Source organism: Tetrao urogallus (genome assembly GCF_951394365.1).
Source record: "Tetrao urogallus genome assembly, chromosome: 7".
Taxonomy (NCBI): Eukaryota; Metazoa; Chordata; class Aves; order Galliformes; family Phasianidae; genus Tetrao; species Tetrao urogallus.
This window is the reverse complement of record NC_136820.1, coordinates 28,870,940-28,885,894: the sequence shown is the minus strand read 5'-3', so window position 1 is coordinate 28,885,894 and position 14,955 is coordinate 28,870,940. Positions and strand designations below refer to the sequence as shown.

At 39.6% G+C, this 14,955-nt stretch overlaps 1 protein-coding gene across 5 annotated transcripts in view; it reads left to right on the top strand.

Moving 5' to 3' along the window:
• Nucleotides 1–392: 392 nt before the first annotated feature.
• The window catches only part of VPS50 (VPS50 subunit of EARP/GARPII complex), a gene marked incomplete at both ends in the record, with an annotated part of 66,185 nt that continues 51,622 nt past the window's right edge, over nt 393–14,955 (top strand). For 4 of the 5 annotated variants that reach the window (XM_079538411.1, XM_079538410.1, XM_079538409.1 and 1 more), the window contains 7 exons: nt 393–425; nt 2,267–2,335; nt 8,888–9,010; nt 9,555–9,626; nt 12,475–12,528; nt 14,275–14,345; nt 14,797–14,914. In XM_079538411.1, the coding sequence (XP_079394537.1) occupies nt 393–425; nt 2,267–2,335; nt 8,888–9,010; nt 9,555–9,626; nt 12,475–12,528; nt 14,275–14,345; nt 14,797–14,914 (540 nt within the window). The remainder of the gene's footprint in view (nt 426–2,266; nt 2,336–8,887; nt 9,011–9,554; nt 9,627–12,474; nt 12,529–14,274; nt 14,346–14,796; nt 14,915–14,955) is intronic. The other variant, XM_079538412.1, reaches the window with a different exon arrangement.

Here is a 14,955-nt window from a genome sequence, read left to right as displayed (position 1 = left end):
AGGGACACACGTGGCGTGAGAGAAAATTCACCCCATCCCCGAAAGGACACGGTGTGACGACGGGCTGACGGCAAGCCGCACTTTCGGTGACCCGCTTTAACGGCACCCTTAAGCGGCACCCGCAGCTCCCACCCAATTCCCCATCTGCGGAATGAACTGACGCTGCACCCCGCCCTGCTCGCTGCGGCCCGCCTTCCTCCGCATCCTCCGTCCTTCCCCCGCCGGGCCGACGGGGTTTGTAGTTTGAGGGCGCCCGGGCGCCCCAGGACTACGGCTCCCAGGGATCCGCGGGCGGACGGGCGGGCGCGGTCAGGTGGCGTCCAACATGGCTTCCCCGTGCCGGCCCCGGCCGTAGCGCTGCCGCGGGGGCTGCGGGGCGCCTCGGGGCCGCCATGCAGAAGATCAAGTCGCTGATGACCCGGCAGGTGAGCGGTGCGAGGCCGGGCGCGGCGGAGAGCCGCGTTGGTGCGGCTGTCCCTTTCTCGAAGCGTGATTTTGGGGGCGCCGGGCCGCGGCGCTGCGACGTGGCTTTGTCTGTCGGTCGCGGCGTGTCCGGTGGGAAGGGAGGCGAGAGCTTGGAGCTGCTGGGGGAGCTGTGCGGCGGCACGGGGCGGCTAGGCTGTCCGTCGTGCTCCTGTCAGCCCGCTCGGTGCGTAGCCGTGCGTCCGCGTTGCTCTGGGCCTGGGGGCTCCGCCTGAGCTCGCTCTGGGCCCTGTGCCTGCCGAGGGAACTCACTGTGACGCTGCTCCGGGAGTGATGCACTCACCTCAGCTTTTCTTGGCAGATCTCTGTCCCGAGGGCTTTGTTTGGTTCTGGTTTGATTGGCTTGTTTTCATTCAGGAGCCATTTAGATCCCTTTTCTATGTCCCGGTCCTGTCTTGTCTGCATTCCGCACAGGATGCGGTGCTGTGTCCGTGGGAGCACTTGTGGGAAGGCTGACCAGCGTGGGAATGTTGTAGGCTGAAAATGGTACAGCTTCAGCAATTCTCAGCCTTTGGGAAAGGGTGAAATCCTGTGCAACATTCAGCAAGGGCAGGTTTTAACTGGTGGTGGAGATGAGCTTCCTTTACTGCCAGTTTTTGGGGTGTTTGTGGGAGGTTTTGATTGAAGTACAAGAAGCTGCAACAGGTGCTTTGTGCTACCTGCTACCTGCCTCGAGCTCCAGCTCCGTGGTGATCAGTTGCCCTTGCTGGTAGTAACTGGCAAGGGAGGATGTTGTCAAATGAAGCCCAAGAAAATCTGAAACTCAAAACCAGAATGAGGAGGTTTTGCTTAGTAGGGGGATGAAATTGTGAAGTGTGGTGGCTACCACTAGTGATGAACTTGTAAAATACACTCTCAGTTTTGGAGAATAAGTGAAGACTTTTCTACTGCAAGCTTGTGTAGTAATGTCATAGCTCCTTTGCCTTCAGAGAAAGCATTGGTACCCCAGGTGTGAAAGGGACTTACGAGCAATATGCTTAGTATCATAGGGGGAGGTTATAGGGAAGCCTGCCTGAATCTCAGAGCTCTTGTGAACTGCCTGGGGTCTCAAAGGAAGGCTGGAGTCAGAAACATATCTGGAACTTGAATGTTCAAGTTCACTTCTGCCTCGAAAACTAGCAAAAAGCGTGCTAAGAAACTTTCTCTTTGTTATTGCCTCATAAAGTTGTAAATGTATTGGACATTCAGCAAACACATACTTGGCTGGTTACAGATGCTTCCTGTAGCTTCTGTCTACTAGCGCATATTCTATTCATGTGATTATGTGCTTTTGAAAGAATAATGATTATTTAAAAGAGCTAATGTGAATTATGCAACTTTTTCAGTTTAGTTATACACATGTAAAATGTGTCCTAATAGTTTTACATGGTAAATTGAGAAATATGCCATCATACAAAAATAATATGCCACAGAGTAGGTAGAACTTACCTTAAATTTGATTATTTGATTCCATTAAATCATTAAGCTAGGGGAACAAATTACATTATGCTTTTTGAACGTTTGCATTTTTTAAACATCTAGAAGTTGTCAGGAGTAAGTGGACTTAGCTACGTGGATGTTACTGAAGAGAACTGTTGCAGCATAAAACTGGAAATGCCTAATTGTTTGAGGAATGTAATTTATACACCAGTGGTCTTATTTAAGTTTTTATAGAATAAGCCTCTTGCAATTTATTAAAGGACTTCCAGGTTTATAATCATCAGCAGCAGGCAAGAGTTGTGCAGTTTGATTGCAAGATATGTAAAGTAAACAACATTAACTGACGATTAAAATTCTTTTAAAGGGTCTGAGAAGTCCTCAGGAGAGTGTTCATGACCTCAGTCCTATTGAAAACCTCCGGTTTCCTACTAAGGTATGATCCCATCCACTTCATTTTTCATTTTTCATTTTATATTTAAATAATATATGTTTTGGTTTGGTTTAGTTTGTTTTTTTTTTTGGCCCAGCATCTGCTTTGCTGCTGTCCTTTTTGACATCTTTATGTCATCCTGAATATCTTTTGAAATATTTGTATGAAAGAATTTAATTGCAAAGTAAAGCAGTGCACCAAATCAAAATGAAGATGCTTTACAATTTCTTTCTTGGAACTTCAGAGTTGTCACTCATTGATTTTCAGTCTCTTCATGGGTTTGCTGCCATTAAGTTTGTTTCAGAATTTTGTGATTTTCATCTTCAGTATACATCACTAACTTTATATTCTACTGTATTTGTTATAACTTTATAATAATAATGACTTTGTTTTCATTTGTCTCGCTGCTTAAAAGATATGAGCTCTCTGTTTCCCACATTTTGGCTGCTTCTTATACTCTGTTGGTCTGACCAGATGATTCACAAGACTTGCTGTGGATGATGCTTATTGTTTTCCTCTAATATGGACTTTGCCTTTAACCACAGAGTTAACTAAGTTACTCAGTTGATGTCTTATTAAAATCCCGTGTTTCTGTGTAGGTACTTTGTAATACGATGCTTGTGCTGAGGCAGACCAGAAAATCAGTGTTATTCTATGTTTAAAAAATCTAATAACTATCTCTAAATTGGTACATAATATTCTATTAAACAGTGGTCAATGTATTGATTTCAAAGACTGGAGGTATTCAATTGCAGTGGTGTTGAAAGAACTGCCTTGTCTCTGTGGCTCAGATTTCAAAACTCCAGATTCCTGCCAACTAGTGAGCGTCGAATTTCAGACTGTCTTTCTAGCCAAGTTGATTCTGCAGGTAAAAATAGACGTAGGGTATCTTGGCTGGGTTTCTGTTCTGTGATGGTTCAATGTTTTGTGTCTGGTAAGCCTACACTTTGTATTCCTAACAATGGGAAAACACGTCTCAATAATTTGCAAGTTTTTTCATTAATTTCTGTCAGATTTCTGGCAGTTGTATGCCGTCAACCCTTTGTAACATGACAACACTGTCTTGTTGTTTTGCAAACAATCTCATGAAAATTAGGGATTTTGTGCCTGAGAAGACAGTATTGCAGCAACATTAGAACTTGGAACTTTTAAAAAGTTATCTTGTGTGCTGTAGATAAAACTTACATTTTTAGTCTTCTATTGTCTCTGTTTTTTTTCCTTCCAAAATGTTTTAGGTGAGAAGTAACTACTATACTCAAAATTTTTTCTGAATATTCAGATTCTGACTATTCTGAGAGATTTAAGTTAACTTTCTTTTTCTCAAAAAGCTGTATTCAGTGGAACACCTTCACAGGTCACTGTTGATCTGATAAAAAGAAAACATAGGGTCAGCTGAATGTTGAGTAAAAATACTGAGTTTTGATCACTTTCATTCCTGGTTTTGGTCCCAAGCTGTTTGTCAGCTTCAGTTCCAGGCCTCGCCTTTTGAGAGGAATTATGGAAGGATTTATATTGGCATGCCTCTTTCACTTTGCTACAACCTTCATTGTATGATTTTACTTTTCAAATGATAAGACATCAGACGAGACACTGTAAGATGTCTTCTACCCTGTGGACATAAGTTCTGATACCTGTTCTTGAAAGCAGGAATTTGTGATTTGTTTGTGTTTGGTGTGTGCATAACATTACATCAAGGAGATTAGGCTTCAGTACTGCACAGAAGTTGAAAGTCATTGAGACCTTGGATGTGGGTATTTCTTCTGAACTGAACTTGTGTTTGATGCCATAGCAACATACTGATGTCACAAATCAGAATTACATAATAACTACAGGATAAAGCAGCTTTGCTGGATTAAGCTAATCCCTCTCAGTAACTCTTTTATAGCAGTCAACAAGTTTGGTAAAGGGAATTGAAAGATAAAGACAAATTTAAATTCAAAATAAAAAAAAAAAAGCACAGATACAACTCATGTGAAGGTTAGATGGAAAATGCAGAGGATAGGCAAAGGGATACACTCATGTTGCGTTCCCTCAGGGGAAAGCTAGCAAAATTCTTTTCGGTCTTAATATATGAAAGCTGCTTCCTAATAAGCACGTGAAAGTGGTGAGGGTATTCCTCTATTTTGTGGGTTGTGTGTGGTGGGGTTTTTTTTCTTTTTCTTTTTTTTTTCCCCCCCTTCTTTTCCTAACCAATGAAGTGGTTTGCTACCTGGACCTTTTATTGAATACCCCTTATTGAATGAGTGTATGAGATCACATTAACCACTATCCCAATGGGTTCTGCAACTATGCGGAAAGAATTTTGGTCTGCTTGCATCATATGAAGGTGAATCACCAGCTGACTTATTCAAGTTTCTCTTGTCAAATAGAATCACGCTGCCAGCTTGTCACACAGAGCAATGCATCCAAAATAGTGTAAGTCAGTGATATGATCTGTAGATCAGAAAAATATGAGCTGAAAAGCAAGTTTTCTCTAAGAAAGAGGAGGTATATTGTTGGTTTTTTTTTTGTTTTTTTTTGGTTGAGGTACCGTACTTCATCTATGATTGCTCAGGGGAACTGTGGTTATTCTTTTGTTTGTTGAAAATGGTGCGTGTTAAGAATGATACAGAACTGCACTACTGACTTTTGAACCCCCCTGCTGTTCTCATTTTGTTATTCTCCTATTTTGTTATTCCCTATTATTAAGCTGCTAACAGGTTTATTTAGTAGATTCTGTTAGAGGGTGTTGAGAGGTACATTTGAATTCAAGTGTATTAATAACAAGGTGACTTTGAATTCCATGATTTCTATATTGACAATAATCAGCTCATATGCGGTATGTAAAAAGTAGTTGACTTTGTCTTATGGTTGTAAATAACACTTGAAGTTTTTTTTGTAATGCTTTTTCTGTAGTGATATGAGTATAATCCCCACTGTGGCCTTCTGTTTATATGTGTAAAAATAACTTTCACATATTGCTTATTTGATGGATGCTGGCCCACTGGTGAGCTCATCCTGGAGTTTGGGAAGAGCTTTTCTCTTAATAAAGGTGTTATCTGAGTTCAGAAGGGTGGGATATAATTGACAGCACATTCTGTATTCTTTCACTCATGAGGAGAGTAGGAAGGCTGTGTCCAAATGAGTACTGAGCAGATTTGGCCCCTGGCTCTATTGGTAGGGCTGCGTCAGCTATCACTCACCTTCAGCTTCTAATTAGGTTAGAAGCTTTTTAGATTTTTTTTGGTTGTCTAAATGGTATCTATTAACACTCCTGATCACAAACTTTTCTCAATGTCTGCTTCCCAAGTCTTTTGGTTGATTGTGACAAGAATGCAGAAGGCATTTGCTTCAGCTCTGTACCGGTGAGGCTTTGTTAGCAATGTTTCATGTTTCATGTTGCAGGCAGTGTAGAACAAAAGACTGGGAGTGTGACACAGGGAAATAGCTAGGCAAGTGATCTGAAACTTCCTGACCTGCCATACGGATGAGTCTGCAACGGAATGATTCTTCTGAAATACAGGTCAGGCAATTGCTGTGGGCTCCTAGAACCATGAACTTCCATAGACCAGGAAGGCAAAACGCTGTAGGAAGTTTGAGGACATAAACGCTCTTTTTGAAGAAGCAGTGGCTTCTTCAAATTTGCAAGGTGCCAGACACGCAGTTCTTTGTTTCCACACCCACACCCTGTCCAAAAACGATCTTTCCCTGTTGTGTATAGGTGTCACTGTATGACTCAGAAGGCAATCCTCCAGAGAAGTGTGTTTGACAGGTTAAGCTGTCGTTCTGTGAAAGCGTGGTCCAAAGCACTGGCAAAAAAAAAAAAAGAAAAGAAAAAGGAAATAATAAATCCTATTTGCACATCACCACAAGTGGAGGGTGTTTTGAGTAGGTAAAGTGTATCCCTGAGCAGAACTTCAGAAAAATGAGTCGCCCTTGTAATAGCATCTTAGCTGGCTGTTTAGAAAGCTCCCACTGCTGGATGTGTGGATGTGTGTATTAATCTGGGCAGCTGGACTGTAGTGCTTGGTTCCACTGTGCTGATGTGCTACTCTTCCTGATGTCCAGTGTATGTGATTCAGTTTAGCAGTGAAGTTCTGAGCGTGATAATCGTGACAGGGTTGCTTCCATCCCAAATATATGTATGTGTGTATTATATGTGTGTGTGTGTATATATATATATATATGTGTGTGTGTGTGTATATATAGATATATATATATATTTTTCTATTCAGATAACTTCTTGGAACTTCTGAATGCACATCAAACGTAAAGAATTTTGTACTGTTGATTTTTTTTTTTTTAAAGTATTTTTAGAAGGCAGATCTTTCAATAACGGTAATAAAAAAAAAAATGTTCTGAGGTAGAAAACTGCCTTGAGGGATTTAACTGAGCTTTTCTCTGTGCCTCTGCACAATGTGCAAATACTCGTTCCACAGTGCGAAATCTGTCCTTCAATGGGGCCCTGAGATTGTGGGTTTCATATGTAGATTGGAAACTTTTTTGTGTATCTGGTTGAAGGAATAAGGAGAAATGAATATCACCAAACAAACAAGCCGAGGATGTTTGCTTCCTTCAGTGGTGAGAGAAAGGTTTGGCCTTGAGCCTTCAGTTGTCTGAAACTAGTGGAGCATGATGGACTGGAGGCAGCAATTTATCACAGCCTAATGTCTGCTGGCAAATATTGTAATGGATATGGGAGCTTAAGCTTATCCTGGGGAGTAGTTTTCTGTACTGTTCCTCTAGAAAGAGTGAATAAGAAAAAATCTGTCTATTTAACAGATGTTTTCCTAGTTAGTGTTTTGGGAAGAAATTAAGGAAAAAAAAGACCTTTCTGAGAAAGGATAAAGTGAATTTTTGGTAACTTTTCTAGCCACGTAAACCTTAACTTTATTTTCATAATGACAAATGTGGTATTCTGCAATGATGAAAGGGTCGCTGGCTAGATTTCATTGAAATGTTTGTCTTAATAACAGCCTTCCCAACTGATTGTCAAATCAAATGGCTCTAAATCCAGAAGAACATGCATCCCTCATATCTTAATGTATGGGAGGGACTGTCAGGACTGTCAGTCACCACTGACCTACCTACGGCATTGATATACCCTGTCACCAATGTGACAGGGTGCCCATGCTCTGGAAATCCAAATGGTTTTAAACACTTCTTGGATTTTGTTTTTACTTCCTTTTCCTTTTAACAAACCACCGTTCTGAAACTTGCAGCCACTCGCCCAGGTGATAAATTAGGTGATTCCATTTGCAAGGCATTAGTGAACAAATTAAGCCAACCCTGCTGCCCATCTTAATTTCAGTTGTTATAGATTAAACTCAATGTACTGTAAAATGTTAAGGCAGTTTGTAAGGGAGCTGTTGGTACAGCATAAAGCTGCCATCTGTTAGGAAGCCCAGAAGGAAAAAATATTTTATTTTTTTATTTTATTTCCCTGTGAGAAGTACTTCAGAGGAGCAGTGGCTAGTTGTGATGCTTTAGGAAACTCTTTGCTGCTCACCCTGTGCCTGCCTCTGTGCAGAAAAGCATCATCTTGCTCTGTGTTTGAAACTGCACTTTTCCTTGTAACGTGTATGCATTAATGTTAGTGAGTGATGTGCAAAATAAGGATGGTTGTGACTGTTCAGTAAATTAGTCTCAAATCTGCTGTCTCTAGATAGTGAAGTCAGCCCTCCAGTTGTTGGTGATGGAAATACAGGCACCTTGTCCCACTCTAACAGCTCGTATGTTTGGATCTTAATAGGAAACTTCAGTCTGTTGGATCACTTAATCAGGATTAAATTCCCTTGTCAAGCAATGTGATCAGTGTTCTGTCTTGAATTTTATATTTTTTCCCCTTGTGAGTCTCTCGTAAAGGTTTTTCAATCCTTCAGTGGGAACAGTCCCTGGAAGAGTACAAGTATTATTTAAAACATCCAGTGTCACAAAATTATTTGAGTTGGAACAGACCTTTAATGGCCATCTGGTCTAACTCCCCTGCAATGAGCAGGAACACCTACAGCTTGACCAGAGCCCTTTCCAGCCTTACCTTAACTGTCTCCAGGGTCAGATGGGGCATCCACCACCTCTCTGGGCAACCTGTGTCAGTGCCTCACCACCCTTACTGTAAAAACTTCTTCCTTATATCAGATCTGAATCTCCCGTCTTTTAGTCTGAAATCATTTCCCCTCATCCTGTCACCACAGACCCTGCTAAAGAGTCTGTCCCCTTCTTTCTTGCAGCCTCCCCTAGAACGGAAGGATGAGAGGTTCAGACTCAGTCCTCAGTTTGTGATGACTGATGGATGCAGCTGGATTCTTGGGAAAACCTTCCACATGAGATTGTGACGGGAGGGAAGAGAATGCTCATCTTGAATGTTAGCTGTCAAAAAGCCCTCAGTGCATGTCTGTTTAAACTACCCCACTAGCTAGCAAAAAATCTGAGATGTGTTAAGAAGAAGCCATTGACACAAGCTATCCTTGTATTGAAGGTGTTAGTAACTTTCAAAAAAGTCTTGTTTTGGTAAGCATTGCTCTTTCTAGGATGTGATGTTACATCATGGAAGTCATCTTTTTTTGTTTTATGAAGGAGGAACTCAGAGAATCATGGGAAGAACCAACTGATCCTCAAGCTCAGCAAGAAATAATTAATAGCATTGAAGAAGTTTATTTTTCCAATGATGCCTTTGATATTGTGAAGTATGAATTAGAGGTGAGTTATTTTTGTAAAAGAAAAGGCAATAATATAACTAAAAATGAGGGTCAAAAGTCAGCTTCTGTCAGTGATGCACTTCCATCCAAAACTGTTGGTTTTGGTTGGTTTTGTTTCCCCTCCCTGCCCCTGAATCTTCTTGCGGTTGTATGGAGAATATGATATTGGTATGGAGTTTCTTCTTTTAATGTGATAGAATTAATATCAAGCCTGTTGTTCTGACCTTTACACTACTTCAAACTACTTTGAAAAAGGCCAGATAGTTGGAGGAAAAACCATCTGTTCTATTTTTTTTTAAGCAGCCTGAATTAATAGACACAAGTCATTTCAATGACTTGAGGCTTCTGTATGTATATATATGGCTTAAAAGAGGGTAACTATTATATTCTTTAGACCTGATTTCAGTATTCTTAATTTGAATACAAATTAGATTGCAGAAGCAGTAAGAAAGTTTCCTAAATAAAATTGTTTGGTTAGTTAATGCTGCATGTGTATTTTGTGTACTTTAATTTCTCACTGAATTTTATTGGTTGTTTGTGCACAGAGGCTTCCTCCTGTACTTAGTCTTCAAGAACTGGAAGAATATAGAGACAAATTAAAACAACAGCAAGCTGCTGTAAGTAAAGCTGTTTGGTGTACTGCCAGGCAGATTTTTACATTGTTTATGACTGCAGCTAGAGGTGTAACTGAACGTGTTTTGATTTCTTAAACCTGCTAGATAATGAGCTTGTTGTTGTTGTTGTTGTTTGAATGTTGTTGTGTTCTTTTATAAAGGAGAATCATACCAGTAAATCATAGTCATAGAAAATAATGTAAGTAAATCATGGTGATGAGTACTGTAATTAGGATCAGACTGTAAAATGATTTCTTTAGAAACTATTTTCAGGGTGTTCAGTTTTGCAATGTATTAGAAGAAATAGCATAGCATTTAATATGTTGTACTGTCTCTTTTTGAGGGATATTTAGCAACATAAAATATTGAAAAACATCTATTTTCTTAGAGTTTGTATTCTCTCTAAGTTTTTATTTGCTTTTTTTTTTTTTTTTTTTTTTTTTTTTTTTTTTTTTTTTTTTTAATTGCCTGTGAGGGTGTCTAGTGAATGCTGTATATACTTACCATGAAATAATGAACGTATGTGGAAATGAGAGCTGCAGCTTCTGACAGATACTTGTTATATTTCAGGCTTTTATAATTTTATTTTTATTTATCTATTAATAATTGAGTAATTGTTCTGAAAGATTAATAATATCACATAGGAAATGAATGTACTAACTATGGCGTTTGGTAAGTAAAATAACAGTATTAATCCTGATTTGTGTCTTTAAATGAATGAAATGTACAGAACAAAAATACTGAACCATTAACAACACAGAATAGAAAAATTATTTTGTCACAGAATCACAGAATTGTAGGGGTTGGAAGGGACCTCCAGAGATCATCGAGTCCAACCCCCCTGCCAAAGCAGGTTCCCTACAGCAGGTCGCACAGGTAGGCATCCAGGCAGGTCTTGAACATCTCCAGAGAAGGAGACTCCACCACCTCCCTGGGCAGCCTGTTCCAGTGCTCCGTCACCTCACTGTAAAGAAGTTCTTGCGCACATTTGTGCGGAACTTCCTATGCTGCAGTTTCCCGCCGTTTCCCCTTGTCCTGTCTCCACTCACCACTGAAAACAGTCTGGCCTCGCCATTCAGCCCCCCACACCTTAGATATTTATAGACCTGGATCAGGTCCCCTCTCAGTCTTCTTTTCTCAAGGCTGAACAGACCCAGTTCACTACAACTCTGTACCAGGGAGGCTTTTCCTAGAAAAAAAGGTATGAAATTTTGTGAAGTATTAGAGAGAAGTGGGCAAATGAATATTCCATGATCATCTTCACCAAGAGATGTACTTATTTATTTTAGTCTGCTTGAGAGTGAAAGTCTAAGAGGACATCTGCTGGTTGACCTAGTTTTGCAAGGAGATAACACTCAAGGCTGAGAGGCAACTGCAAAGGAATATGCTGAATAGTCTCAATACTTGATATCAATGTCTTACCATTCTTCTTGTACAGTGAGAAGCAGCTAAAAGTATTTTCAGTGCATGTCCATATCTGAGATGCAAACTGGAATATACATGTAGCTGACAAATAATATAGAAGAGAACTGAGCGTAAGTTTGGCTCATGTGGCTCATATGTGTTTTTCTAGATTATTAGTTACAGGACTCAGTAAGTCTGCTGACATATCACACAGTAACTCTGCTTTTGAAAATTAATAAATGGTATCTTTTTCATTTCAGTGGCTGAATCTGTAGCTGGCTTAGGAATTTACTATAGTGATTTAGATTCAAACTTCTACATTTCTAGAACACAAAATATTCAAGTGACTGTGAATTACTTGTGGTAGAACCCTGGTCTTCCACTTCTTGCTGGCTGTTACTTTCTGCTTTTGCACTGTTTATCTTGATCATGCCTTTGTTTTAGGGGTCACTATAGGCTCTCTTTCTGCTGTTTCTCCTTTTCATTACAATTTTCCATTCCACTGAGAAGATACCAAGCCACACGATTCTTCTTTAATGTGTGCGCTGTGACAGCTTTCATTTGAGCAGGCATCTGGGTACAGATGATTTGAATTAGAAGGCTTTTTTTCAGCTGTGTTTGACTTCATTTTAATTAAGTCTGATATCCATAATTTATTTATTTATTTATTTATTTATTTTACTTTAGGAGACAAAATATTTAAGCCTGATGAAATCTTTTCCTGCAGTCCTACTCCACAAAGAGCAGTTCTTTTGCTGTTCTGCAAAACAAAGCTGTATTTCTTCTATTGAGCAACTGAGTTGAAAACCATTTGGTGATCCTGACCACATTTTAATGTGGAAGAGGGAAAGCATCCTCTTGTCCAGATTGCCAGCTGATAGTATCAGTGTCCTTTGAAAAACGTTTGTGTACAGATGTTCTTCCAAAGGATGGGAACTTGCATGGTGGAGCTACTCTAAGCTTGTTACAGAAATACTATACTGTGAAGATCCCAATCTCACTCTGTGTTGGTAAAACGAATTTATAATCTCTGCTGCATATGTATATATTCAAAACAGAAGAACCTCCTAATCTCTTTTTCCCACAAGTTCACTGGGGCTGATAGTCAGAGTTGGTTTAATTTTATTTTTGTTTCTGGAAGCATTGGTCCCTAGGAAGAATATAGAGAAATACAGATGATTTATTTTTATGTTTGAAGCTGTTTAATACTATGTCTGCCAGAAACAAAAGCATGTTTGTGGCTTTCTTAGATCTCCCTGGTAGAAGTTTAATTTATTTTATGCTCTAGAAATAGCATAAACAGAATGTAAGCAGCTGTAGTGTTCTGTATAATTTCTGTTTTTTATTCTAGCATGTTAAGAAAGCAGAGACCATTTGTTCCTATTACTTTACTGTGGCTACTTTGTTGAGATTGTTGTTTATCACTGGTAATATTCTTGTTTTTAAGGTATCTAAGAAAGTTGCAGACTTGATTCTTGAAAAACAACCTGCATACGTTCAGGTAAGGCAACAGCCACTTTTTAACAGTAAACCACACAATTTAGTACTGTTAGAATACTGCCCTTGTTTCAGTGCAGCTTAAATATAGTACTGGGTTAGAAGAGACTGGGTTAGCTAGTGAAGGGATCAGTCTGGATGCCTCTTCTGCAGTAGCTGGAGGAAAAATAAGAAAAATTGTAAGGGTAATGTTATTTCACTTTTAGGTAAACAGGTGTGGTGGGATTTTATTGCAGAAAGAAGCTGGGTAGTGCTTTAATGACTGAGTGTTCAGAAAGTAGTGTAGAGTTGAGCAGAAAAAGATGGTTTTGATTTCAAACTTTGCTGATACATTTCTGTTGTTGCACGCTTCTGGAATTGATAATGTTGTTGAGCCATTGCTAGTACTCCTGTAGTTAGCAGCTACTTTTTAACAGCTTTTAAGCATAACAGCATTGTGGAGAATGTGCTGCTTACTTTTTACTGTGTAATATTTAAATTCTTGTATCAACAACAGCTGAGTGAGATGCACAAAGGGATGATTGTAAAACCATTGTGCCAATAAAACTCTTTTAAAAACATTTCTCAAATATTTACCTAATTAAGTTAATAATCCTATTTTGTGTGGTTTCCACAGAGTTTTTCTTGTCAGTATTTCTGGTGGGCATTATGAGACTCTCTCTCACCTTCCCACTGATTCATGAAGTGATGCAGCGGGCACTTGGTAATGGCAACACCAATTCCCTCTCAAGTGACAGTAATGAATTATTAGATGAAGCAAAGGTGTAATTATCAGCCCCGTAGACACATTGATTCAGCTGTGCAAAGGAAAGTGTGGGGAAGTCATGGTTTGCACCCATCTTTTCATAGATGTCCTGATCTAGCAGCCACATCTATGGAGTGTGAGGCATGGCACAGGCACAAGGCATAATAGTTTTGTTGCTGTCTCGAAAGGAGAAGCTTACTTTAGGAAACACCAGTGTCTCTGAGATAAGGGAAAAAGGTGTTGAGCCCTAGCTGCTCAACTGAAGGCTCCTTTTCCATGGACCATTAGGCTGCATTGGTTCCTTGTACCTCTCCAGCTATGTTCAGGTGAAAAATTTTACAGAACCTTGTAGAAGGGAAGATTGGACTTCTGGCATCTTAATGCAAATGAATTCATGTGCTTATTTCCCTGATTGCTTTGGTGTGGTGCATTCTATTCATTTTATATAAAGTCTCCTATGCTGAATGTAAAGTATGTAACTGTAGAAGTTCTCACTGCAATGAAAGTATATTTCAAGTGTATTTCTTCAAAGAATTACATTTTTAAAGAATTTGCTTTAATGTTTGTTTGTTTAATGTTACATTCTCGCTCTAAGCAAATATAACATGATGAAATAAGTAATATATAAATTAAATCTAAATTGCTATTATAATATCTCAAGATAGAATCATGGCATCACCAAGATTGGAAAAGACCTCCAAGGCCATCCAGTCCAACTGTCCCCCTGCCACAAATATTTCCCCACTAAACTCCTCAGCACAACATGTAAATGTTTCTTGAACACCTTCAGGGATGATGACTCCACCACCTCTCTGGGCAGCCCATTCCAGTGCCTCACCATTCTTTTGAAGAAGGAATTTTTCCAAATATCTAACCTGAACCTCTGCTGGTGCAGCTTAAGGCCTTTCCCTCTAGTCCTGTCAAATAGATAAAGATACTAGTTGCTAGTTGTTGCTGGTTTGTAGCACAACTTGTATGCTTGTTTCACCTGTTGTCTCTTTGTAGGAACTGGAACGTGTTACATCGTTGCAGAATGGCCTTCAGTTAGCAGCTGTTATTTGTGCAGATGGAAGAAGGTATCTTGCTTAATAGCAGAAACTGAGAGGGAAAAGGGGATTTAAGAAGACACTTATAAATCCAGGAGGTTGCTTACTATTAATGTTTCTAGTGCATGTGCTGAATGGAATTGGCAATAGTAGTTCAAAATACTAAAACAAATACCAGTTGCTTTCTGTCTTGCATCTTTTGCTGTAAGGGGGGTTCTGTTTAAGCAGATACCTTTGGAGATGCACCACTGATCCACAGGCAAATTCTGCTGAAGGGATAACATGTCTTCTTACTAATCTGTTGATATTACCTCAATTTCAGCATTTCCCTAACAGTGCCGACTGTTACTTCGTACATATTTTGTTGCACTTATGGTGATGTATGTGGTAGCATTTATTTAAAATAAGCCTTGCTTTATGTATCACTGGAATTTATTGTTTTTTTGTTGTTACAACAATATTTTGTTGTTAATTTACACAGACACCTGAATATTGCAAAGGAAGGCTTCACACAAACCAGTTTGGGACTTCTTGCAAACCAAAGGAAAAGACAGTTGCTTATTGGACTATTGAAGTCTCTGAGGACAATAAAAACACTGGTATATGCAGGGTTTTTTTTTTTTTTTTTGCCAATTAATAG